The following is a 27837-nucleotide window of genomic DNA, read 5'->3' as shown; positions in this document are numbered from 1 at the left end:
ATTTAGCCAAGTATTGATGACCCCCAATATAGGAGCTGGCGTGCTGAGAACGGCTTGGTGATGTCTTGGCTAATCAACTCAATGACAATTGAAGTCAGTAAGAATTTTATTCTCTACAAAATAGCACAAGATATTTGGGAAGCAACCCGAGATACTTACTCCAGCCAAGATAATACTTCTGAATTATTTCATGTGGAAAATCTTCTCCACGACCTTTGACAAGGTGGAAACTCTATTATCACATACTACTCTGCCCTTAATCGATGTTGGCAGCAACTAGATCTCTTTGAAATTTATGCATGGAGGTGTCGAGATGACAGCAACCAATTTAAACGAATCACTAAGAAAAGACGTGTTTCCAAGTTTCTTTTGGGCCTTAATAAATCCTCAAATGAGGTGAGAGGTCGTATACTCAGTACCAAACCTCTACCTAGTCTTCGAGAGGCATTTTTTGAGGTTCGTAGAGAGGAAAGTTGCGAGATAGTGATGATGGGACAGCCTGAATCTGCTATAGAAATGGATGGATCAACATTGGTAGCCCTTAAAAATTAGGTCATACCCGATTCAACAGCATTTAATAGTCGTGGGGGCCTCAGCATCATGACAATTAGTCTCATAAAGGTAGTCCATGGTGTGATCATTGTAAGAAATATGGGCACTACAAGGAGACTTATTGGGTGTTGCACGGCAAACCACTAAATTAGAAACCAAAATGAGATTGGGACAGCAAAAGCAATACGCCTCAGTTGAAGCTGAAAAACCATGCCCAATCTGCAAAATGTGTCTTTCACAAAATATTAGCTTGAGATGCTTCAACAACTATTCAATAGGCCTTCTCAACCAACCATGGCTTCTGATTTAGGGGCACTCACTCAACCAAGGTCTGATAAGCATTCTCTACATGTTGCAAAGTCATCTTCTAGCCCTTGGATTGTCGATTTTGGCGCATCAAATCAAATGATAGGTGACAAGTCATTTTTCTCTCAATACTCTCCAACTATGAGTTGTCATACTGTTCGGATAGCAAATGGTTCTCATGCCAGAGTCGTTGGGAAAGGAACCATACATCTCTCTAAAATCTTAACTCTTCATTTAGTCTTATTTGTCCCTGATCTTGACTGTAATTAGCTCTCACTTATCAAACTTAATAAAGATTTGAACTGTGAAACTAAATTCCTAACAAACTCTTGTGTTTTCCAAGATCTAGATTCGGGAAAGACGATTAGCAATGCTGAACTTTGCTCTAGCTTATACATCCTCAAAGGAAACAATTCATGTTCATGTCGTGTTCCTATTTATTAGTGTCAAAATATCAGTTTTGAATCAAGTAAGGATAGTGAAATTATGTTGTGGCACCAATGATTAGGTCATCCTAATTTTATGTATTTAAAGCGCTTGTTTCACTCGTTATTCAATAATAAAAATCCAAAACTATTCCAATGTGATGTTTGCCAATTTTCAAAACATACCCGCAACAACTATCCTCCTCAACCTTATAAATCATCCTTTCTCTCTCATTCATGATGATATTTGGGGACCTACAAAAATATCCAATATCACTGGTGTCAAATGGTTCTTGTTATTGGCAGATGATCACACAAGCCTAAGTTGGACTTTTCTTATGAAAGAAAAATCTGAAACAAGTTAAATTTTCAAATCTTTCATGCTATAGTTCAAACCCAATTCCAAATGAATATTCAAGTGCTCAAAACAGATAATGCAAGAGATTTCTTCAATTCCTCTCTTGGCCCTTACCTTGTTTATAATGGGATCGTTGATCAACGTTCATGCATGGACACACCACAATAAAATGGAGTGGCAGATGCAAAAATAGACATCTTCTTGAGGTGGCTCGATCATTGCTCTTCACTTTTACTATTCCTAAGAGATTTTGTGGGGAAGCGATTCTTGCTGCAACCTACTTCATAAGAATGCCTTCTAGAATTCTAAAGTTCAGAACTCCAATGCAAACGTTCCTTGAATACTTTCCAAAATCTCATTTGGTTTCACAAATTCCTCTCAAAGTCTTAGGATATACTGTATTGCTCATATCCATAGTCAAAATTGAGGTAAATTTGATGCAAGAGCCACAAAATGTATCTTTATTGGATACTCACCCAACAAGAAGGGATACATACAAATGTTATTGTCTTACTTCCAAGAAATTTTTACTCAATGGATGTAACTTTCTTTGAACACCTTCAATACTTCTCCAACTTTGTGATTCAAGAGGAGAACTACAACCATAAATCACAAAATTGGGAATGATTTATAGATTTGAATCAGCCAAATACTCATAAACTTCATTCATCAATTCCAACACCTTTAGACCAGCCATCAACTAGTACCTGTCCTAAGTCTACACATCCTGAAGGCTGAACCTCCATTTCAATCTATTCCTCTACACATCAACTAAATAGAATGTTACCTCCATGGTCCCAGTTTACGTGTAACACTACATCAACGCATGCAGACGCAAATTTCAAACTTTCTCCAGTCTTGACTATGTGCAGCAGACCAAAGATCACCTCGCAGACTTGCGAAACACCAAAGGCACGTGAGCATTTCCTTTCAGTAGTCCATTTTAATAAAGATAAGGAGAAAGTATGTTCTCTGCAGCATGAGAACTAATATCAGTCGGTAAAGGTTGGAGCAACCCATTATTAGACAATTCCTCTAAGCTTTTGATGTCATGCTGCAATCGGGTTGCATGTAAAATGGCATGATCAAGAACTAGAGGATCATCCGGGGTATTCTGCAGAAGGGTAAGCATTGTCTGCCTATAAACTTGAGCAGCCAGTAGTGGCCTTGCAACCTGCCGACTTTTACATAAATTTGCCACTTTGATGACATGCTTACACAGATTTCCCAGCCTTGACCAGGGGCAATTACATAGTGAAAATTCAGAGCCAGGGTTCCAAATCGAGTATGCCAGGTTTCTGTCTGTTTGAGAGATGACTTTTGCAAGCTGGAGATTGTGCTCATCTAGTACGACATCGACATCTGGGATGTTCAAAGCTTGGCACCATGCATTCATTGAAAAAGATTTGTCCCTCAAATTTTCAAAACACCCAGTTTCTATACTATATTGATCCAACCAATATAAGGAATGAAGTTCTGTTGAAAGTTTGTGAATTAACCAATCAACTCGTGCCCAAGAATTAGCATGCAGCTCATCGAAAAGCTTCAATTTCAACCTCAAGTGATAGGACTCAATTGCAGCATTGGGTTCTGGACTTGAAACAGGAAGAGACTTGATGCCATTAATCCACAATTCTGCAGGATAAAGAATATACAATCAGTATTTGAAACAACAATCTACGACTTGATAGCCATTATAATAGTCATCAGAAATACTACAAAATGAAAGAATGCATTAAATAGAATATCCCATTTCGAAAATAGACAGTCATACAGCTACAAATTTTGTGGCCAAACAGTCCATACCTACCCAAATCCCTCAAGATTGGCATCAAATGCATAAATAGCATTCCCGTGAAAGGTAACAAAAAGCAGAGAGAGAGAGAAAGTAAAAAATGAAAGATGCTGTTCTAATCATGAAAGAAAAAACCACAAAAGCAACAAATACTTGTGCAATAAAAATACTTGATCAACAAATACTATGCCTTCAATAAAAATAAAAAAAATAAAAAAAGTGATTTAAAGCACCTATGTTTGGTAACCATCGCCTCTTAAAGTAGTCCATAAATGTACATTGATCAACAAATACTTGCATAAGGTCATCAAGCGCATCCATGGAGTGTTGTCCACTTCTTGTGCAATACAAAACCCAACCCAATTGCTTAAACATCTCTTGCTGTACATCAATGTTGCAGCAATTCTTTAAGAGGCTTCTTATCCAGGCACGTCGAACATGCCATATGCATAACAGAACTCTGCATTGGAAGGCCTCTCTGCAAGCATAATAGTTTCATGTACATTAACACCTTACCACAGAAATATGAATCTGGGTGCAGTGAACGACCTACCTAATTATAGAAATGTCCAATGAAGAATCGTCCACTAGAAAGGAATTGAGTCTCCATCCAGGGTCCTTGGTTCGTATTCTTTCAGCAAGTAACCCGATCCACTTCTGGATATCTTGGCTGGAAAAAGAGGATGATATAATCCAAGCAACTGGAATTGCATTATGTGATAGATCGAAAACAAGAAGAGTACACAGTGGATACTGTCAAAAGAGACCAAAACCTACAACGTAAGTGCAACTAAAGAGTAAAGAAAAATAAAAATTGTGTATTTTATTATATCAAAACCTGAACAACAGACATCTTAAACATGAAAAATGATGCCTATCAAGATTTGCATAATTTTTAGAACAAACATGGTATATAAGGGAGAAGGACTTGCAGTACCTTAAGTCTCTTCAAACCAAACATTGAATGGAAAGCCATAGAGCCATTATGCCCATAACGGAGCATCTGCTGCAATTGCCAATCCGTCTGTATGCCCAAAATGAATGGTTCCAAACCGGAGTTACTTTGAAAGTAGAAAACATGTTTGTGATGGCGTTGAACCCACATATTAACACTGCTTTCATCATCTTCAAGTAACTCATGTGAAGAATTACGAATTACCCTTTCCATGTTACGAACATCATTCCGAGTTAGGAAGTCGTCACGGTTATGTGGTCCTCCATGCCCTTGGACAACCTCTGTGTGATGCTGAATTATATTATCCAAAGGGATTCCAACATAAAGCATTGACATCACTTTTTGACGTAAATCCTCGGATATTCGAGGGGCATACATGGCTCTTGTCCCCAACGCATCTTGATCAAGTATACCATGACATGGGGCCCCTGATTTATCTACATGCGTTCTTTGATTATAAATTATGAGAGCAAGTAGGGGTTTGGTGTATAAGCGCTTTACAGTGAAATGGCAAACACAACCTCTCATCATATGACGTCTTCCAGGCCTGCTTCCCTTTCCTGATGCAGGCTTCACGTTTAACCCATCCTCCAAACTAGATTGGCTGTCTCGGAAATCTTCCGGACCATAAGAACACCAGTATCTGTAAAATCACCATATTTTATTTGCAACACTCAGCAGCAACTTCAAGGTAACACATGCATTAAAAGTATTTCAGAAAGTAGGCATTTATTGTATTTTATTTTCAAGAATTTTTTATAGATTTTATAAATGATGTGCTAAATCAGCTTTACCCGGAAATTAATATCTATTAAACTAGAGTAGATAGTTTCAGAAAGTTGGTAACCAAAATCTAAGCATCAACAACATAAGTTAAAAGGTTCTAACAAGGCTTCATCTAACATACGAACAACCAAAATCAACAAAATAAAACTAGCATTGCAAGTCAAAATCAACATACAAAGTATACTCAAGATAGCCATCAACTCTTGGTTTACTAATGCTCCCCTCAGGTCTCTTCCTTCTTGATTCAACGCGGAAACTAGCAGGGCATTCTGGATTTGAGGATTCTCCTTTTACAAAATCATCCACTCTAGCAAATGGAATAAGAGCGATATTGTCACCACCGTGCCGCCCGCCATCTACTTTTACCCATTTCAAATGAGCAGCAGAAAACTCTGCAGCTGGAGGATCTTGGACAGGAAGGTTAAGAATGTCCTCCATTCTTGGCATCTATAATTTCAAAATGAACTTACATTATATCAAGTGCAGACAAAAGTGATTCTAGGATAAAGTTGAGTTATTCTTTCACTTGTAAGTACATATAATAAGAAAATGTTAAAGTGCACACCCAAACCTGCATCCCTCGTGTTTGTTCTCGATACTTGGATAGTTATAATTCCCATTTTTGTGTATATTGCAGCTTTTATTTATTTTTCAACAAAATGGTGTATATTTTCGAAAGACTTTGTATAATTTAGTGTCGTAAAGATTGTTCAATACATGTCTGTTATGCTAACAGTATGTTTGAACACTGTTTTCGATAAAGTAATTATTCTGAATAAAGGATGTCCACCTTCATATACCACTGACTGAAAACAAAAGGGGTGTATCTGAACACTCATTTTAAGAATTATCATATAAACCCCTATACACTATTAAGTATAAACATAACTATATACCGTAACTTTCAAGCTGAAAGTAGATAAAGAAAGAGGAAAACTGACGGAATTTTATTCATGATAATTCAATGATCTTCTTCCTGCTGTATCTATCCACGTTTTCCCTTTCTATGCTAGAAAATAAATTCAATAGAACTCACCTTAGTTAAATATTACACACCCACACAGAAATATATAACAAATATATATAATATATATGGACACTTAATATCCAAATTTTATTATAAATATTAATTTTAAAAATATTAAATCATTAAAATTTAATTTAAATTTCTATGCTTAATTTATATACAAATATTTGTAAAACACAATTCTCAAATTTTCCGAATGGTAATCGCAGCTGCAAGACATATACAAAGAAATAAATTTTAAAAAAAATCTCAATTTCTATTTAATCATGCCATTTACTACAAATATGCAATGCACTCATGCACTCGTGTGTAAACTCAGGGTAATGGAAAAAAAAAATCAAAAGACCAGAACAGCAAAATCTTGATAGACAACGAGTGTTGAACACTCACTAGTCAGTACAACATACACTTGATATAAATATATAAATATAAACACATATAACACTAAAAATACTATTTTTTCCAACAAATTGAATGAGTATTTACCTTGTGTTCATGGCCCTTCATGCTACTCGAAGCTTTTCTAAAAGGAGTACGAAAACTCAAAACCCTCTTCCTGCAAACACATTAGATAGGTTCATTTTGTATAATTTCTTCGGATAAAGAATATGTTAAGGTCAGAGTCACATGCCAGTGCAACCGCTATCATTGCTACTGTATGAAAACAAAAGTAAAAAACAAAAAAAAGCATCCGTTAGATCTTCGCTGGTGTTTGGGTTCCGATATAATCAAATAGAGGGTCATAAAAAATAAAGGACTCACCTTTAGTTAACTAAGCCTAACTCGTGAATTATTGAAACCGATTAAATCGAATCGAAAATTTTACTTTTCTAGATTCAAAAAACATAAAAAATAAATAAATAAAAAGAAGAAAGGATGATAAGGACGATTACCGATCGGTGTGTAAAGAGGAAGGAAATGCCTTGGATTTGGGTCCGCAGAGCAAAGGCGTTCATTTATGTGAAAACTAGGTTAGGTGACCGCGCGGTTATAATAATTTGATTTAAAATAAAGTAGTTTAACTATTGGATTGTTATAATAATCGATTTAAAATAAAATAGTTTAATTATGATTATTTAATTTTAAAATATTTTAATCCTAAAAAAAATGAGTTTTATTATTTTAACATTTCAAAATAATTTTTTTTTTCTATTTTTATGGAATTCTAAGTAGAATCTCTTATAGAAACTCCTAAAGATTAAAAAAATAGTATATGAGGTAATTCTCAAAAAAAATTAAAATATTTTATATTGTTAGTGTAAAAAAATATGCCTTATATAGTTGTTATTAATTTTATGAAAGAATGTTATGATAAAATATACTTTAAATAATATTTTGAAATATTTTTTTTTGTAAACAATATTTTTTATAAAGGTTTTATCTTCTATCTGATCATCATCGTTTAGTATGATTAATCATTCTCTTACAGTGACTCGAGAGACAATAACATATAATTGACCATAAGTAAATACTTGCTTAGGGAGATATAATCCAACATGTTTAAGAGATTGTCCTTGACTTTTATTTATTGTCATAGCAAAACATGGTGCTAAACAAAGTTGTCGTCTATTAAGCTTGAATGGTCATTTCGATTCGTTGGGACACATGATAATTCTTGGGATTGTGACGTGTTCACCGATATTTGTTCTATAAATAATGTCAGCTCTAATGGACCATTTTCCAAGATGTGTAACAATCAATCTTGTGCCATGCATAAGTCTTCTTGATTTAGATTTCTAAGGAGCAAAACTGGAGCACTTTCCTTAAGTCGAATATCATGATTTGGTATGCCATTAAATTTCAAACTATGCAAAAATTTTGGTGGATACAAAAAATCATCATCACTTGTCCTTACACTTGCTTTGCATACAGTGACTGAGCTATATTATATTCTCCCTTCACCTGGTATAATATTCATAATCTTTTCATTCAATTCATGGACCATTTTACTTTTTGGTGTTTATATTGGTCTTTCTTTCAAATATGCAGGATCGTTGTAGTTTTGTAAAAGCGATGGGTAGATAGCTTCAAAAATGGATTTCACTGGATCTTTAGATAAATTTTTGCATATATCAGAAGGAAGTTTAATTAATTCTCTGTCAATGTCATCATATATATAATGAACCATCTCCTATCTGCAACAACCATTTATCAAAAATAGCTATTTTAGAGACTCAATGAGCTAACACTCTCTCATTGCGGTAAATCCAAACCTCAAAATGGGTCGAGGTAAATCGTAAGGCCTACGCTTCTCACCAGGGGTAACAAAAAGGAGGATAGAAGAAAAATTAAATCGTAGAGATAAAACTCACCCAACATAGTCTATAAGAACACTTGAAAGAATTCTTATATACTAGGGGTTGACCCCCAAAAAATTACTTAGTGTAATATTTTGGAGATACCGACAATACAATAAGTAATGACAATGGAGACAAAGTTCATTCCATTTATGGTACAAAATGATAGGAGTATTTCTAATGTAACTTAGGATGTCAAGTACATTAGACCACCTAGAATACAATATTTATTAGGTGTGAAAGTGATTTCACATAATATGGACTGGGATTGGAAAAAGTGTAAAGTATCAAGGGTTTTCTATAAACAAAGCCCTTGAGTTCATTGTAAAGGGGTTTCTTTCTTGGAATGAATGGAACAACAACTTGTTGGAATAAAATAGCTTATGAGATTTCTATTCTAAATATTCTTTTATTAAAAGTTTTTTTTTAAGAGATAGTTCTAAATCTTAATTATATTGTTGACGAATTTTAGCTATTAAAAGTGTTAATTTGATTGTTTTATTGCTTTATCATTTCTGGTTTTAAATCTCTTTTTATCTTCTATTATAATTTATTGATTGTTAATCGTGTGATTACTAATTGTTTGTTGTGTGATAACTAATTGTTTGTTAATTTGATTATGTACATGAGTTGTAATTTTCCCACACTCCCTCCTACCAAACAAACATAGTGTCAATTTGTTTCGAGGGGAAGGCCTCTTCCGTTAATGCAGGGGCGGGAAATTCTTACGTAGAAAAGGATTACACTATTTAAATATATCTGCTGAATATATGTAGCGCCAATTTTCTTCTCTATCCAATTGCTTTTTGATCCATTGAAAAAAGATAAGCCCCTCTCTCTCTCTCTTACTAAAATCTCTGTTTTTATCGATGGCGGCTTCCCCATCTCATTCTCAGTCCGATGCTCAACAGATCAAAGCTCATCCAGAACCTGAATCTCAGCTCTCATCTCTCGTCTACGGTCAGTTCTTCTCGCTCTTACTTAGAATCTTGCGCAACTCGATTCTTAAACTTTGTAATCTAACTCATTAGGTTTAAATTCTTGAACATTTTGACGATTTTTTGTAAGATCGGGTTATCTAAATGTACGCTTTCAGATTTCAATTTGTTAAAACCGTGAATTCATTTGCGAAGTTGTTTGATCTGAAAATTTATTAAATGCAGATATGTCACAGCAAGTCCAAGGGGTCATGGAGAACATGCTTAAGATGATCAAGTACGAATACCGTCCATGTTTGTAAAAATGTCTGTAGTTTTGTGTAATGTGTTTACTTTCATGACCTGTTTTCGCAAGCATAGATAGTCCGTAGCTCTTGACTGCTAATTGTTTGTAAAAGTGCAATTTATGAAAAGAAAATATATCTTATGTTACTGGCTTCCACTCAACTGAATCTGTAGTGAAATTGACGAAAACTCTTCTGGGATAATGGAGTATATAGAGAAGTGCAAAGAGTCTGCTATTGATAGGAAGAGAGTCTTAGAGGAAGAAAGGGTACGTTTTCAGAAAGCTGCTTTCGCTGTCTTAGACATGCTCAACAACGGAGAATAGATGCGGTAAGCTTAATATTTTCTTGCCAGTTATGATCGTTATATGTTACATTGTATAATAACTTAAGAAACTACTATAGATAGCGAAAATTTGATACTGGTAAACTTTTGCAAGGCCTTTTACAGAGTGCCATGCAAGTATGTTAAAACTTGTATTAATCTTTCGTCAAAAGATATAAAGATGATCATTCTCTCTTAAAACATTCAATTCTTCCACCTGCGAGCCATCAGCCATGACGGTTATGCTTGCTTGTTTTCCAAACTTGGTCTCTGCATACACAAATCCATTATCCACTATGTTTAGCTAGATTTTCACTTTGTCTGACCTCTTTGTAACATATCAAATCTATCAATTTATGTTCATTAAAGAAGATATGATTTTATGCACTGATGAGTGGCATTGTTAAAGTGAGCTTAAGTAAAAAAGTGTCTTGTTTTTCTTAATTGGAGTTTTGCATCTCAGTTATGGTTTACCTGCCAAGCTGTAAAGGTCTTCAATCGTTTCAGGCAGATAGACAAGTTTCCCGGTCGTTTTACCTTCTGTTGTGTTTTCGTTAGGACTATGTCCATGGATAATCACTCTGACAGGACATGCCCTCGACCAGGTACTAGAATTATCAGGTATTTCTGCAAATAATAGCATAGAATTATCAGGATCATGGAACTTCTAGTTATCTCTCAGAATTATGATGGATTCAGAATATTTGCGTTTAATGTGGCATTTAAGTACTTGGGTCCCCACCAGCCGTGTGGCTCGTATATGCCTATATGGTATGAGATGATCTACGCCACTTGTTACAAGGACTTATAGTAACATCAGAGTTTAGGTAGTGTGTAATTCACGTTGCTGAAACTAAAATGATATAGACTTTACCTTCTACCATTGTATTTCCATCTAGAGATTCTTGATTTTGTGGATCCCCATTTGAGTCTAAGGACTGCAAATAAAATTTGATCGACATTATCAAAGTACACAAGAAAGTATCTAGTTTCTTACACAAGAATGATAGGACATGTATCGTCACAAGCACGCAAAACGATAAGAAGATTATGGTATCCATGTATTTAAGTAGTTTTGTTTGTGACATACGTAGTCGTCTTATTTGTGTAAAACGAAAGATATCATCCTATAGATATACTCTAGCTTTGAAGCCAATATTATTACTATTATTTACTATTCATATTCCTTATTTCCTAATTAGTCAAAGTTGACATTTTGTATCCATATTCCTTATTTCTTATTTCCTAATTAGTTAAAGTTGACATAATTCCTTACGTCAAAAAAAAAAAGTTGACATAATTCCTGGAGGAATCTGAAAAAACTATTAAAGAGTTCAATTACCTACTAGAATGATAATTCATACAATTTATTTAAGTACTTAAGAATTGTTTCTACATGTATTGTACAAGAATCATGTGCAAATACCTTTTTATGCTGTTAAGCATGATGCACGATTTTGCAAATCATTACTATCTTGTAAATTTTGTTTAAAAGATTTAAATATTTCTATGATACATAGCTAGATAAAGAAGAATAAAGAAATTGTACCTCTGTAACTAGGTCACTCAATAATTCTGTGAGATAGGGTATTTCTTCCAGCATCTCTTTCTTTAAGCCCTTCAAGTACTGAGAATGAAAGAGTCAGAGTCAAACAAGTAATACATCTGCATAGCACAGTAGATGAAAGCTTGATTCCTTTTTCATTTGTCTCAGGGTATTTATACAATTTCTGCTGGGTACTATGATCTTATATGATGTTATTTTTTGTTCAGAGCCATCTTACAAAATTTTCTTTCAAAGATTTTGTAGCTGTAGAGAAAACAACAAACAATAAAATAACAACCTCAATGAAGTTGGAGAGTAAAATCTTTCCATCTTGACTATTTGGCTGCAGTATTTGCTTGAAATGATGATGACTCATTCGGATGACCTGAGAAAGCCTCTTTGTTCTTAATGTAAAAGGTTGTGGGATGTTTAGAAGTACCGCAATTTCTCCGGCCATATCTGAAGATCCTAGTTTTGACAAAAGCTGGCAAAAACACAACATCAGTCAAGTCATAATGATATGATACATACTTGTTTTTAGTCACAAACAGTTCAATGCATCTGTTTTCCACCCTCAATTCGTTTTGCTAGCTTAACTAAGTAGTGTAGTTCTCTTAACTTCCAATTTAAACTGAATAGAATCAATTTATGTTTTATATTTTGTTTTCCTTTTTCTGTTTTATATCCTGTAGTAGTCATATGCCAGTAAAACTCATTTATGAAATAAAAGAACATTTATGACTGATCTAAACAGTTTATCTCTGCAGGTTCTTGTTGGAAGAACATAGCAAAGGTTCCCCTTATTTTGTGGAGAGAGTGTTGATGGCATTTCAGAGGGTTTTACTGTGGTGGGCTGCCTCATCCTTTAAACACTACAGAAACTTTTAGCGATCTTAGATACCATCTCTTACAATTTTAATAGTACTATACACTATCAATTCTTTTGAGAAAAAAAGAAGTGAGATTCACTTCATTGAGAAACAATACTGTAGTTTCAAGTAATTGTGAAAATTGCACATGTCAGCAAGTTTTTGCTTCCCTTCCTCAAATTTATATTGCACCCTACATTCTTTTACTGGTGTTATAGATCTATTGAATGGAAATCCAGTACTTTAGGGTACAGGCGTAACAAAACTATGCTTGCAACATTCATCTCCCTAATATGTTCTTTCTTCACATGTGCTAGTATTGACCTAATATTGAAAGGATTACCTGTTTTACTTCATTTCATTTCAGAATCTTGCTAATTAAACTATAGAATTAGTTATGCAAAACAGCAGAGTAGGAGAAAAAATTCAACTCGATTTGAATTGAGAATTGGAGAAAGTTACCTGCTCTGTACCATTTTTGTAAACTAGCACCTCCTGCATGTTTAAAATAGAAGAATGCGTTATTTTACTACATTTATTTGCATAATATCTATGTATGTGTGCTATATCTATTAAATTTAAATTTCAGAAAAGAGAATTTTATACCACTGATCCTGACACCAAAATGTAGAAATCTGTTGGAATCTCGTTTTGCAAAATGATATCAACCTTTGGTGGAAAATATTCTGCTTTCATCTCTGACACCTGTGTTCATTTTGAGTTCAGCTACCAAGTACTAGTAGTATCCTAATTGCTAGCATTTCTACTAGAGGGGTCTAATCAATACTAGCATGCATCCTAATTGCTTACAGATTACAAAAATTTTTTGGGACAGCTATAGGCCAGAAATTTTCTCCAGTATGGTATATCGTACCATTTGAACAATGAGGTCTTGAGAGACTCCCTTAAACATGTACGTCTTTTCAAGAGTACGATGGAATAGATGCTGGGCAATGCTGGATCTGATTGCTTTAGGCAGATCTTCAAGCACTTCTTCTTGCTGTAACTCTACTGTTTTGAACTTGAGTTGCAAGTGTGCCAGCATTTGCTCTTTTAATCCCTCTGGAAGTCTGTTTTTGCTCGCATACCTCAATATCTCATTGATAGCATCCCTCTACAACGAAGACATTAAATGCGTCATATTTGAAATAAAATCAATAATTTAGAATGAGCCTGTTATATTTTTCCCCCTTACGGACCAAAAAGAAAGAAAAGAAGAAAAAACAACTGAAGTTTCGCGTTTGTTCCCTGCTTGTACATTTATACGTTTTATGTTACTCTGGTTTGATATGGATGCCAAGGTGCAATTTATGCCAAACAATATCAATAAGTCAATACAACTTGAGTATCTCTCTCTTTTTTTTTAAAGGTTAGATATTGGTAGCTGTACCAGAGCCATACGTAAGTGCTTTTTTTTTAGTGTGAATCCATTATAATACGTGACACCAAATTTTTGCTCGATGAATTTCATTTAGTTACAAAGAAAAAAATAAAAAAAAGAACAGTAGATAGCGATAGCCACCAAGGGGTGGTCTTTTAGTGCTGTAGTTAAAGATGAGTGAATTACCATAGCAAAGGTTCTGATAGCACTGTGGACAATCAAATTGGTCATGTTACCAATGAGATAAGCAGTGAGACCAATATTAAAGAGCATATAGACCATATTGAAAGCCTTCTCCCCTGTATTGACGGCGTGCAGGTCACCATACCCTACAGTGGTGAGTGTGACAATTGACCAATAGATAGAGTAGGTGTAGCCTAACCAGATGGTCCTGTGTTCAAAATCCGCTACCTGGCTTCCTATCCATGTGTTCTCTGGGTTCTTGTGGTGAATCGCCAGCCAGAAGTAGAAGCACCCTGCCGAGTGCACCGCGAATAGTGTCACCTGTTTTCAAATAACAAAGTTTGAGCATTTCGTTCTTATTAGGACATCAAGACATTATTACATGTGTCCATTGCCATTTATTATGGTAAAGAGATTAGTTTTGTGAAGGAAAACTTACGCAGATTAGTTTGCAGCATCTTGTCAAGAAGTAGCTAAACCGTGTGTCTTTTTCTAGTCTGGGTAAGAAATAACATACCGGGTTAATTGAATACCCAATGACTGAAACTCTACTTCCCATGAGTACATAGAGATGATTCACATTAATCTTCTCATATGATTAAATAATTAGTAGTAGTAAAATATTTTGGCTGAGATAAAAATTAATAAAAATTGAAAGCTGATCAACCGACTACCTTGTAAAGAGTTGACTAACACGTCTGAGTCGCCACAACCTAAGCAAATTGAGAAAACCAAATGCCTCACCAGTGTGCACTTTGCCGGTAAAGATTCTGTCTATGAGCTGAAACGGTAGAGTTGAGGCCACATCCATAGGAAACCAAAGTTTGGTTACATACCTGAATTAATTATCAAAACAAAAGTCATAATTGTTTTACAATTTTTTGAATAAATATATATTTATATATTTCAACATAATATATGTATATATTTATATATTTATACATAACAAAAACACACATATATAATTTCATACCTTGCAGCAATTTTCTTGTGATCAACCACTAAAAGATAGGTGGTTTTGTCCAAGTAAGAGACAAAAAAAGTCAGAATAATATCAATTGCGAAGAATGCATCGACAGTTAAGTCAACGGCCATGAGAGACCCCGTTGTCACTTTCTTAAAAGCCAACTCAAATGGCGATGCCCATGCTGAGTATATCACCAACACTACCAAAAAAGTCTGCCACCACCTGCCAATTTTTATTTTTTTTCCATAAAAAAAAAATCATGTATAAATCATATAGTTAGCCTAGTTGATAAAATCATAAAAGAAAAATACCAATAAATAATAATCCCAGTAGTTTGAATAGTGAAATCTGTATTTATGAAGGATTAAAAATAGATGAAGAGAAGAGAATACATATTTATATATACCTGTATCTTCTATCATAAGGTGCAATAACATATTTCTTGAGCTGTAAATGACTTTCATCCACAATAGTTCCAAAGGCTGGTAAGAGACTGCTTGAAACTGAAGCCAAATTCTTGATTTCTCCACTGGAATGCCTTCGAAATAACAATGGAAGTGGTGAGGATCTTGATCCTGAATATTGAGACATGGTCTTATTTCTTTATGTTATGGATCTAGAGAGAGAAAAAGATCACCAATTTAGTAAAAGATAATTATATAGTATATATATATATGGTAGTACAGGATATGTAGTATAATTTAAACAAGTAACAGTATTAATAAGGTTTCTCAAAAAAAAAAAATATTAATAAGGTGCAATTATTAATGTTGATAATAATTATTATATTCTCTCCATTTCGTCTAAATCTTCGAGCCTAATTAATAATAATTCGAATTAGAATATATATAAAGAGCATTACTATTAGGTACCAGGGGTGCCAAGTACATTCTTGATATATCGCGTTACGATTAGCTAACGATATTTTCTAAAAGTTATTATGTTAAATTCTATGACGTATTGGACCAATAACGATATTGACACATAAAAGGGTGTTAGAAACCACTTGTATCCTTTAGCATTTCTCATATATAAAATATGAGCATTGCTATTAGGCACCAGTGATGCCTAGCACTTTTGCGACATGTTGCGTTACGATTGGCTAGCGATATTCCCTAAAAACTATTATATTAAATTATATGGGACTCGATACTTAATTAGACCAATAGTGATATTGACTCGTAGGAGGGCGCTAGACCACCCTTTATCATTTCTCATAAAATATGACTAGGTGTAGAGAACGTATATAGGTTTGACTAATGTGTATATTTATATATATTAATGAAATGATTTGATAACTTTATTTGTCAGGATTACTACGTGTTGGTGTTGCTCATCTTAACCGACTTATGTTAAATTCAAAATTATTTTTCTTTGCAAACGGAACTTGTCAACTTTGGAAGGACAATTATAGATGTTAAGAAATAAATAGTCTCATTTGCTTATTGTTAATTAATCTCTTTTTTTTTTTTTTTTTTTTGAATAATAAGAGATTAATCAGATTGTTATCTTACTTTCAGTGTATTTACTTTTCTGTTATTGGTGGTCTCTTTTATTCCAACATCATGGCCACTTGTCATGTTTCTATTAGTGCCTATTTAATACTGAAAAAGTGACCAATACCAGTTTACTAGATTGACGAAATAAATAATAAATTTAAGTAAATAATATAGAGAGACACACAAAATTTATAGTAATTCTTTCCGCGTGTCACGATAGTAATAAAGTTACGTCTACTTCAAATTTTTATTTCTCACGAGAATTATAAGAAAACTAGCTAAGTATAGGGCTCGAATTTCTAGAGAGAGAAAATAAAAAGAGATGCTTTCATATTATGGGCACTTAGAAGAATATAAAAAAATAAACTACAGGAGCTCTTATTTTATAGGGAAGGAGGTCTATTTAAATAATAACAAAAAATATGAAAAAAATTCCTTTGGGCTGATCTTGGTCATTGATGATTATATAATGATGAAAATTAACTCTTGATAAAAATCGTCAATTTTTGAACTTCGAATCTCGTCCATCAAATCGTTTTTGGGTAATTTGCTAGAAAAATCGCATCTTTGTTGAAGACAAATTTTGGACTTGAAATCTTTAGAATTGCGTTGTGTGTGTGAGACATGACTGGATAGATCCTTGAAATAGCTTCAATACACAAGTTTAATCGCGTCAATTAGATCAATATAAAGTGATTTATGACTGTTTTACTGAAGGTTGTTTAGCACCCTTCGCCCAGGTTGACAACCCATCGCCCAAGTGGACGCCGAGTGAGTGCCAAAACGTCCCAGATTTGTATTTTTTGATGCCTAAGTGATTGTCGACACCACTTAGTTAGATTCAATGCTCTGCTGAAGTTATTCACCATTTCTCCGAGATGTCACCATTTAGTGACATCGGGAAGACTCGAAACTACTTGATTTTATCGATATTCCACATTGTTGAAAGAATGAAATATCAAAGTGTGAATTTGACCTGTCACAAGTTGTACCTATTGTTTACTACCAAAAAAAATAGTTGAATGCTCGAAACAGAATTGAATTCTGATAAGTAGAACCTAGCACACCAGCAGTGGCGGAGGGAAGGGAGGGCATGTGGGGTCATTTGCCCCCCCTCAACTTTTTGTTCATATAAATTTTTAGATATTTTATATTTTAACCCTATAAAAATAATTTTTTTCATTTATATCCTTTCATATTTTTACATTTGTCCCCACAAAATTTATATTTTTTACTTTTATTCTCACATATATTTATTTTTATTCTCACAAAATATGTATTTTTTTCAATAAAATTATATTTTTCATTTAGTGCTTCAAAAAAATTTTTTTTTGCCCCCACTAAAATGTTGGGTTGGCTCCGCCACTACACACCAGACCAAGTGTCAACATGGGCGCTGGTGCTTCCTGGGCTCCTTCCCGAGCTCATTTTGATACTTCTATGGAATTCAAGATTGTGAATGAGGTCTCCTTCCCCATTTTTTTTTTACAATTTTAAGAAGAATGCTCATAGCAAAATTGTGTTTGAGGAGCGAAAACATGCGAACCAGGTTTCATGTTAACCTAGGCCTTGGGGCCCTTTTTTGGCTCCATGGAAATATCATTTGCTCCCTTAGATCACTTGTATCTTCGTTATTTTTTATGACAGAAAAAATGCCCGAAACAGTTTTTCGGAATAATGAATGGAAATAGCCCAGGTTGACAAAATATCAACCTGGGGGCTGGGTCTAGTTTTTTGCCACTAGGTGACTTCATTTGATTTCCGGAAACACTTGTATCTTAGTATTTGGAAAAAAACAGAGTTTATGCCTAGGAGACTTCTCAGAAAAAATTTCATAGAAAGTGTCAACTTGGGCACTAGGCCCAGCACCAGGTCAACCTAGGCATTGGTTTGCGGTTCCGACCCCAAAACAACTCCATTTGTTTCCTGACATCACTCAAATATTAATTGTTGACGAAAATGGAGGATATGCCCAGAAGACTTCATATAAACTGTTGATGGAAGTGGCCCAGATTGAGAAAGTGTCAACCTGGGCACTAGCTTCCCTTTTTTGCATCCAGGTCAATCTGTTTCTATCCCAAAAGTACTTGTTTCCTCGTTTTGGATTTAGATGAAGAAAATTCTCGAGATACATCTTTAGTATTGTGGTTGGAAGTAATATATCAACTAGACACTGGGTGCTTAGGGCACCTGGTGCCTCAGGTGCTCAAAATTGAAAGTGCTCTGATTCTAATTTTGCTGTCTCAAATATGTTCGTGATAGGTCTTATTCATGTCCAGGTACAAAGTTTAAGCCATTTGCACTAAGACAGACCCAAAAACTGAAACCCTAGTTGGAATGTCAACTTGGGTGCTGGGTGAAAACCCTAGGCACCTGGGTTGACTTCTGGGGTGTTGTTTTATTATTTTCAACTTCCAGGTTTTGGATTTGGATACTTTTTTTCTTCTTTGTTCATAATACTAAAAGATGGTGACTTAGAAATAACTTGACAGGATCCAAACACCCATTCTAGAGTTCCTAAAGTCAACCTGGGCACAAGGCTAGGGACCCTTCCCAAGTTGACTGCTATGACTCAGGACTACTCAACTCTGGGATATTTTATTTCTTGCCATGTCAAACATTGATGTCTACGTTACCAGGGTCAGTTTCTGGGTAAACATCTTGTAGCCCTTGCTCAGTATAAATAGAATAAATAGAACATGTTCCCCCTCAACCTCCTTTGAGCTGAGAATTACATTACCAAAATATTGTAAAGATTAACTTAAGTAGAGAAGGTCTGCGCCAATGTTGTCCTATTCTCAGATTCCCCAATCCACCACCACTACAGGAGGTGTTGCAAGCTCTGATGTCCTTGCTACTCAACTAAACTATACTCAACCTTTCAATACATTGAACCAACATTTTCCTCTGAAACTTGATCGCAAGAATTATGTGCTATGGAAGACTATGGTATCTATTGGCATACGAGGTCATCAACTTTATGGCTTTCTTAATGGCACTCGACCTTGCCCTACAAAATTTTTCCCAACTCCAGCTACAACAAAAGGTGAACGTTGTCTTGGAGTAACTATCAATCCAGATTTTAAGCATTGGATTGTAAGTGACCAACTATTAATGGGTTAGATAGACAGTTCAATGACAGAAAGAATTGCAACAGAGGTGATGGAATGTGAATCAGTTGTTGCATTGTGGAAAGCTCTCATAAATTTGTATGGAGCACACTCAGAGTCAAAAATGGATGATAATCAAACTTTAATTCAAACAACACGCAAGGGCTCAACCTCTATGAACGATTACTTGTAGCAGAAAAAGGCCTGGTCAAATTTACTAGCATTAGTAGGTGAACCTTATCCTAAAAACCAACTCATATCTTATGTAACCTTTTCCTTAGACATTGAGTATTTACCAACTGTAATTGAGTCTAATTTTGATAACAAAATTGAGCATCAGCAGAACTTGAGTCTCAACAGCAACAACAAGTCCACTAATCCCCCTGTTTCTCCCAATGCAAATCAGGCATACACCCTTAAGATATACTTATTATTGTGAGGTACAATTGATATTACTTACAAAATTATCAACTAATTTATCCCATCTCCATGTCTATGGAAATGGATTGGGAATTTTCTAGAGAAATTATTCATCAAACGACATACACCCTTCCCAAGAATCTCAAATCTCAAAATCTCCTCATCAGAAAGAGTGAAAGACCATCTTCACCTTGCGCATGAATGATCGATCTATATCATGAACATCTATTATTATATTGTATCATGAATAATATGTCATTTTACAACTATTATTTTTTGAATTTATGATTCAATTTTCTGGGTAGATATTTTAAATGTTAACATTATCACATCATTCAAGATACTAATTCAAAATAATTTGTAAGATATATAGCATTGCTCTAATTGATATTTGAGATGCCCTGCTTCAAGTTCAACTCTTGATCATCTTATAAAGCTAATCATTTTATAATAACCAAAATTCTCGCTCCCACTCTCTTTGCTTTTTTGTCAAAAATATTAGGCCAACTCTTCCTCCAATGACAATGCTTAGATATATATTAATAATTAGTATTTTTGCCTTAAAGGGTTCGACTTATAGATTTTTTAATGAAAAATAATTAATTTTTTTTTTTGGGGGAAAAAAACCTTTTAAATACTTTAGGATGTGGAAATGTCATCCTAAGTATGATGACAAATTAAGAGAAGTGTGGAACTTGAGAATCTCGAGTAGCAAAATGTTTCAGGTTGTCTACAAGCTGAAACAATTCAAAGATAGATTGAAGGTGATTAATAAGGAAGGATTTTGTGATTTAAAGAAGCAACTTTCTGTTGCCAAAGCTGAACTGGAAGCTTTTCAAAACCAGTTGCAGCAGCAGCCTCTTGAGGCCAATTTACACCAGCAGTAGAAAGCAGCCCGTGAGAAATTGCTTCAAAAACAGCAGGATTATACTTCCTTTTTAAAATAAAAAGCCAAGATGGATTGGATACAAGATGGAGACACGAATTCTTCCTTATTTCATGCTTGCATTAAGCATAGATTGAGGCAAAATCGCATACTTTCCATTGAAAATCAAGAGGGCAGCAGAATTACAGATCCAAATCTTATCACAGCAACTTTTCTTGACTTCTATAAAAGCCTACTGGGTGCTAATAGAGCTCACAGGAAGAAGGTTGAAAGGAGCATTCTCAACAAAGGTCCTCTGGTTACTTCGGATTAGGCAGATTGGTTATTACAGGAGTTCAGTGAAGATGATATAAAAAAGGTTGTTTTCAGTATTCCTGGGAACAAATCCCCGGGTCCAGATGGCTTCTCCAGCAGCTTTTACCAAGACAATTGGGAGATTATTAGAAATGAGATATGTGGGGCTATGAAATCATTCTTGGAATCAAGTAACATATTGAAGGAAATCAATTCTACCATAATTACTTTGGTGCCTAAGATTAAGTGTCCTAATTCTGTCAAAGATTTCAAACCAATTGCTTATTGCAATGTGATTTACAAGATTGCAACCAAGCTATTGAGTTCTAGAATCAATAATATCCTCCCTTCAATAATATCACAGTCTCAAGGTGGTTTCATTAAAGGGAGATTTATAGGACATAATATCTTGATTTGTCAAGATTTAGTGAGACACTATGGTAGAAAGGCAAACAAGCCTAGTTGCATGATCAAACTGGACCTCCAAAAGGCTTATGATACGATTGAATGGAGCTTTCTAGAAGAGATGCTATCTGGCTTGAACTTCCCTGAGAAATTCATTCATTTAGTTATGAATTGCATTACAACTCCAAAATTCTCTTTGATGTTCAATGGATCGCTACATGGTTTCTTCGAAGCCAAGAGGGGAATTAGGCAAGGTGATCTGATATCGCCCTTAATTTTTGTTCTGGGCATGGAGTACTTATCTAGATTGATGAAGAAAGTTGGGGAAAAAGAGGGGTTCAAGTTTCATGATAGATGTTCTGCATTGAAACTTAATCATCTTGCTTTTGCAGATGATGTCCTTTTATTTTGTCATGGAGACTTCATGAGTATTCTATACATGTTGCAGGCACTAAAAACTTTCTCTCTTACATCTGGACTGTATCCAAATGCCAGTAAAACTGCCATATATTGTAGTAACATGAAGCCTAGAGAAGTGAACCATATTATGCAGATATCAGGGTTCATAAAGCAGGAGTTGCCTTTTACCTATATAGGAATACCAATATGTGGGAAGAGGATTTCAGGAAAAGAATGTGAAATTCTAGCTGAGAGAATGACTGCTAGAATTAGAAGTTGGAGCTCCAGGAATCTCTCCTTTGCTAGGAGAATCACTTTAATTAACTCAGTTCTGATTGCTATACAGGCTATTGGAGTCAAATGATGATTCTTCCAAAGAAAGTCTTGAGATCCATTGAAGCCATCTGTAGGGCTTTTCTTTGGAAAGGTCATGCTATGTTACAAGGTGCAGGCTCTGTTGCTTGGAATAGCATATGTCAACCCAAGGCATCTGGAGGGTTGGGAATCAAGAATTTAGAAATCTGGAACAAAGCTGCAATATGTAAGTACATTTGGGCTATCTCAAATAAGTAGGAGAGCTTATGGCTTAGATGGGTTCACAGTGTATATATTAAAAATAAAGATTGGTGGGACTACTCTTCTTCAATACACTCTAGCTGGTATTGGAAGAAGATGGTAGCTCTCAAAGATCAGCTCAGAAGTTCGATGGATCCTACTGTTTTTCAGAAGCAGAAGTACACCATCTCAGTAGGTTATGACTTGCTACTATCCCCCATAACTCGAAAACATTGGTGCAAGGAAGTTTGGTCAAGACTCAACACCCCCAAACACAATATTATAGCTTGGTTGGCCATGCTTAATAGGCTGAAAACACAGGACAGATTGTTGCGATTTGGTGTTCAGCTTACTGGTGTTTGCTGCTTGTGTAATATGCAGATGGAAACATGTCAGCACTTATTTTTTGAATGCTCAGTTGCTGGCCAGTGTTTGATGGAAACACACAAATTATAATTTCATAATATAATTTTATAAACCCTAAAACTTTAAAGTTAAAATTCTCTTAATATACACAATGATTTCATGCATATAATATATCAATAGAACGAGAATTTAATGATAAACAAAACCCCTAAAGTTTTAAGATTTAAAAACAAAAAATTCAACATAAAATAATAACGAAATTAATATGAAATTATGGATAATTAACATATACAAATTAATTATACTAATTATAGGTTCTAAATCATATACAATAGGCAATCTGATACCACATGATAGATAAATTAACAATTAACCCAAGATCTATTTGTATATAACATAGAACAAAATAATAAGATATAATAATTAGGTATGTGTACCTGATTAATCCATACCAATGATCTCTGTTTGATCCACAGCAGTTACTCCAATTTGATAGTGCAATACTATCAACTAAGTCTTCCTCCCTAGATCTCTAAATCAGAAGCAGTTTATTTATCTGATTATCAAAAGGTATACAATTGTGATGAGACAATATGTATTTATAGAGTTAGGGAGGGGACTTAGCTACAAAACCCTAGTTGGGCTGGGCCTGCTCATCAAAGGCTTCAGTCAACTAGAAAAGCCCACACTTCTGCTTCACCTAGACTTTATACACAGATGCTAAGCCCATTAACAATTGATCACCAACAACATGGGCTAACACAGCAAAGAACTATCCAATCAACCCAAGTTTTAATAAAACCAATAAAATTTAATGTAAGCCCAAATAAAAGTCTAACAAGAACAACTTAACAAACAACATAAAACCAATAATAAAACAACTAAAAGACAATTACAAAGCAACAGAAAAATAAAAAAATATTAATTAACCTAATTGCAATAAGTAAAACAATATCAACTCCTCAATTTATTTTTGTATTGTGAATTTTTTTTACTTAGTTTTGACAACTTGATTTATCTTTTTGTACTATTACATTATATTTTTCATGAAATTTGTTGTTACAACTTCATCCTTTTAGCTTTTTTTTTCTCTCTTCCGTTTTGGGTTAGTTATAGTTAAAATGATAGTTTATTTTTTAAGAGTTAAATAAATAGTTACATAAATAATAGAAATAATAAAATCTTATATTTTTAAAATTGGGTATATAATATAATGGGTAATATATAATTAGGCAGCCGATTTTGTGCCTATATGTGCAAAATACGGATTGGAATCCGTTGTACGGCAGGTGGGTCCCACCGTACTTTTAAATGTTTTTTAATTTTTGAAATTTTGGTGGTAACCGGTTGTTGTAGGTGTGGTTACCGGTTGGGAGTTTATTTTTTTAATTAAAAAATAGTTAGGTACGAAAAAGGTACAAAATAGTACTGTTTGTGTTAGTTAGAGTACAAAAAGGTACAGCAGTCTTCACTGTTCCTGGCAGTTGATGGTACCAAAACACTGTAGGCAGTGGGTCCATGTTGTCGGATTGAGGCTATTTTGGTATTTTCCTTCATTCATAGGATCATATGTATTTGTGGGATGGTAATTAAGTACATTATATCGAGTACCGTGTACATTACTTGTTTATGCGTGATGTTTAGTAAAATTAGTGCACATAATATCACGTACCGAGTACAAAATTTTACGTACCGAGTACGTTCATTTACGTTTCGTAGTATATTGTTTAGAATTTTTTTTTAAGTGATGAAATTATTTGTTGTTATACATTGAGTTTTTAGTTGGTGTAATTTTTTAATTGTAAATATTTCGTATATTAAAAATTACCACAAAAATATATTTTTTCACCTTATAAGATTGAGTTTTTTTTTCCTAGGCATAATTTAGTTGTTCGTCAATAATAATTTTGAGATTTGGTGAAGATGAGAAAATTACCTTAAACACGCCAAACATAACAAGAAGTATATAAATGTAGAATTTTTGAAGCAATAAGTAGAGTCATAAACGTTAAAACAACAATGGCTAAAAGTAGCTAGTTATAAGAATGACCATAGTAAGACTCTTGTGTGGAGGAAGGCGGTTCCGGGAAATACGCGTTGGAGTGGTCATTGAATGAGTCAGATGTTGGTTGATTGTTTGGAGGTTGTTGCCCCTGAGATCCAGTGTTATGTTGACGATTTGGGCACCGTCGATAATCATGGTCTGATGAGCGACAAATGCGACAATGTCTTGAGTTTCTTGGGATCTGCTCCCTGTTTGGTCCTTCCCTTGTATTTACCGTACCCTTTGTTCTCACAACTTCGGGGTCTTTAATAATGTTGCGGTTGCTACGATATCTTCCAGGTTGTGGCGTCTCTCCTTCCGGATTGGAATTCAAGTCAAATTCTTCAACAGGCATCAGGCGGAGTGGGGACTAGCTCAAACACGTGGAGCTCTTAAAAAGCTTCAACAGTTGTGTCAGGCAAGTGGAAAAATGCTGGAGGAAGTGGCTTCATGAGCTACACGCTGGAAAGATATATGTATATCAATTCAGTTGTTGTTGTGATTTGGACTGAGGCATGGGCCTTTTGCATTGAGTGAAGCCCAATATATATTAAAATCATAGCTAGTGAATGTTGGTTGGCCGTACATAACGAAAACATGTTCCATTGACATGATAAATGATAAATGAAAAATGGTGGTGGGCTTGTTTATGACTTTTATGTCATTCCTTTGGTCTTCCATGTTGGACTTTTTCTCTTTTGTGATTCACTTTGAGCCACTAGATTTTAACCTTATTTTCTTTTCTTTTTCTTTGCAAGAATACCACTTTTCAAGAATTCCAATATTTTATCATTTTGCTCAAATCTGAAAAATAACACAAAAATTAAAATAAATTAAATATTTCAAACTAAAATAAATTTATTATTAAAACCATGGAATACTTAATTTATATTAATTGCATATGCATAAATAAAGGCTTAAAATGTACAAATTTGAGCTTTAATCAATGTGACATATATATATTTAAAACTCAGCCAAGTACGGTTTTATAATAAAATAATAATTTGAACACTTAAAGTAAATAACAAATCCTTCAAAACCCTAAAGAACCATTTTAAATAATTTTTATTAGTTTGTATTGGAATACTGATTTCCAACAATCAGTTGACATCTGTAGGATGTACTACCTTCTTTAAAAACATAAAAAAATACAAATTTAGGGATATTATTATAACACAAACCTTTGAAGTCAATATGAAAGCAAATAATATTTTAATTTAAATATACATTTTGACTGGGTTAATATCAATAAAACTTAAATTACCTTTGTTTAATTGTTGTATTTTGTTAATAAAAACTCCTACAGTACGTATGATGTGACATATATATATTTAAAACTCAGCCAAGTACGGTTTTATAATAAAATAATAATTTGAACACTTAAAGTAAATAACAAATCTTTCAAAACCCTAAAGAACGATTTTAAATAATTGTTATTAGTTTGTATTGGAATACTAATTTCCAATAATCAGTTGACATCTGTAGGATGTACTACCTTCTTTAAAAACATAAAAAATACAAATTTAGGGATATTATTATAACACAAACCTTTGAAGTCAATATGAAAGAAAATAATGTTTTAATTTAAATATACATTTTGACTGGGTTAATATCAATAAAACTTAAATTACCTTTGTTTAATTTTTGTCTTTTGTTAATAAAAACTCCTACAGTACGTATGATGTGACATATATATATTTAAACTCAGCCAAGTACGGTTTTATAATAAAATAATAATTTGAACGCTTAAAGTAAATAACAAATCCTTCAAAACCCTAAAGAACAATTTTAAATAAATAAGGAGGACTTTTTTTGTATTTTAAAATAATAAATATTTTAGTAATATTTTTCCATCAATCCATATACGGTCAAATCAGTAGGTTGTACTATCTACTTGGCTATATATAGTACTTGTGGATGTGATTGTGTTGTGTAGTCTTTTCAAAAATTAAGAAATAATAATTAATACAAACTGGTACGGCTAAAGATGGGGTGATATAACACCAATATAAATCTGATTTTGTCAATGCATTGAAAACCGTAAGTTCAACATACCCAACCAACTAATAAATTTTTCTTGAAAGACGTAATTTGAACCAACCTAATAACCGGTTTTGTTATGGTTTGGTTGAGTTTGGTTAGAAAAATCAAATATTTAAATAAGTGAAATGTTGTCCCATCCCTAAAATTGTCACATGTAGCAACAAATATGCCCATATTATGTCTAAATAAACATGTGTGGCCAAATGAATAAGAAATTAAATTATAATGTTTACTAATAATCAAAACTCAATTTGCGAGTACTACGAACCAGCTCAGTTAATAATGGGTACGTGTAAGAAATTAGTACAATTTGTGAGAAAAATAATTGTTATTAGTTTGTATTGGAATACTAATTTCAAATAATCAGTTGACATCTGTAGGATGTACTACCTTCTTTAAAAACATAAAAAATACAAATTTAGGGATATTATTATAACACAAACCTTTGAAGTAAATATGAAAGAAAATAATGTTTTAATTTAAATATACATTTTGACTGGGTTAATATCAATAAAACTTAAATTACCTTTGTTTAATTTTTGTCTTTTGTTAATAAAAACTCCTACAGTACATATGATGTGACATATATATATTTAAAACTCAGCCAAGTACGGTTTTATAATAAAATAATAATTTGAACACTTAAAGTAAATAACAAATCCTTCAAAACCCTAAAGAACGATTTTAAATAAATGAGGATGACCTTTTTTGTATTTTAAAATAATAAATATTTTAGTAATATTTTCCCATCAATCCATATACGGTCAAATCAGTAGGTTGTACTATCTACTTGAATAACCTAAAAAAAATAATTACGTAGAA

At 33.8% G+C, this 27837-nt stretch overlaps 3 protein-coding genes across 11 annotated transcripts; 1 reads left to right on the top strand and 2 right to left on the bottom strand.

Annotated features, from left to right (window-relative positions):
- Positions 1–1487: 1487 nt before the first annotated feature.
- On the bottom strand, positions 1488–7194 carry LOC115712659 (uncharacterized). Of its 7 annotated transcripts, XR_009685395.1 has the most exons (8): positions 7098–7194; positions 6691–6858; positions 5353–5624; positions 4374–5034; positions 3990–4189; positions 3670–3914; positions 1756–3276; positions 1488–1538 (listed from the first exon to the last, which is right to left on the bottom strand). XR_009685395.1 is itself a non-coding variant. In XM_030640981.2 (7 exons), exons 2-7 carry the CDS (start codon positions 6709–6711, stop codon positions 2585–2587), a joined length of 2091 nt encoding a protein of 696 aa, XP_030496841.1. In that variant the 5' UTR covers positions 6712–6858; positions 7098–7194; the 3' UTR covers positions 1488–2584. The 7 variants fall into 7 exon arrangements, 6 of the variants coding, with proteins under 6 accessions (XP_030496841.1, XP_030496871.1, XP_030496857.1 ...); XM_030640981.2 differs by having other exon boundaries at positions 1488–3276; XM_030641011.2 differs by having other exon boundaries at positions 1488–3276; positions 6691–6760.
- A 1469-nt stretch (positions 7195–8663) lies between these two features.
- LOC115712703 (uncharacterized) lies at positions 8664–12643 on the top strand. 3 transcript variants are annotated; one of them, XR_009684770.1, is made up of 5 exons: positions 8664–9461; positions 9665–9716; positions 9899–10054; positions 10512–10653; positions 12362–12643. XR_009684770.1 is itself a non-coding variant. In XM_030641047.2 (4 exons), exons 1-3 carry the CDS (start codon positions 9371–9373, stop codon positions 10047–10049), a joined length of 294 nt encoding a protein of 97 aa, XP_030496907.1. In that variant the 5' UTR covers positions 8665–9370; the 3' UTR covers positions 10050–10054; positions 12349–12643. The 3 variants fall into 3 exon arrangements, 2 of the variants coding, with proteins under 2 accessions (XP_030496907.1, XP_030496899.1); XM_030641047.2 differs by lacking the exon at positions 10512–10653 and having other exon boundaries at positions 8665–9461; positions 12349–12643; XM_030641039.2 differs by lacking the exon at positions 10512–10653 and having other exon boundaries at positions 8677–9461.
- On the bottom strand, positions 10023–15806 carry LOC115712694 (potassium channel KAT3). Its single transcript, XM_030641027.2, has 13 exons — positions 15401–15806; positions 15001–15216; positions 14702–14863; positions 14467–14524; positions 14031–14348; positions 13338–13577; positions 13070–13168; positions 12926–12958; positions 11893–12078; positions 11598–11675; positions 10923–10986; positions 10523–10675; positions 10023–10318 (listed from the first exon to the last, which is right to left on the bottom strand). The coding sequence occupies exons 1-13, from the start codon at positions 15583–15585 to the stop codon at positions 10215–10217; spliced, it is 1896 nt and encodes a 631-aa protein (XP_030496887.1). The 5' UTR covers positions 15586–15806; the 3' UTR covers positions 10023–10214.
- Between the last annotated feature and the right edge of the window lie 12031 nt (positions 15807–27837).

Source organism: Cannabis sativa, chromosome X (assembly GCF_029168945.1).
Source record: "Cannabis sativa cultivar Pink pepper isolate KNU-18-1 chromosome X, ASM2916894v1, whole genome shotgun sequence".
NCBI classification, from domain to species: domain Eukaryota; kingdom Viridiplantae; phylum Streptophyta; class Magnoliopsida; order Rosales; family Cannabaceae; genus Cannabis; species Cannabis sativa.
The sequence above is the reverse complement of the archived record's forward strand: the minus strand, read 5'-3'. Positions and strand labels throughout refer to the sequence as shown.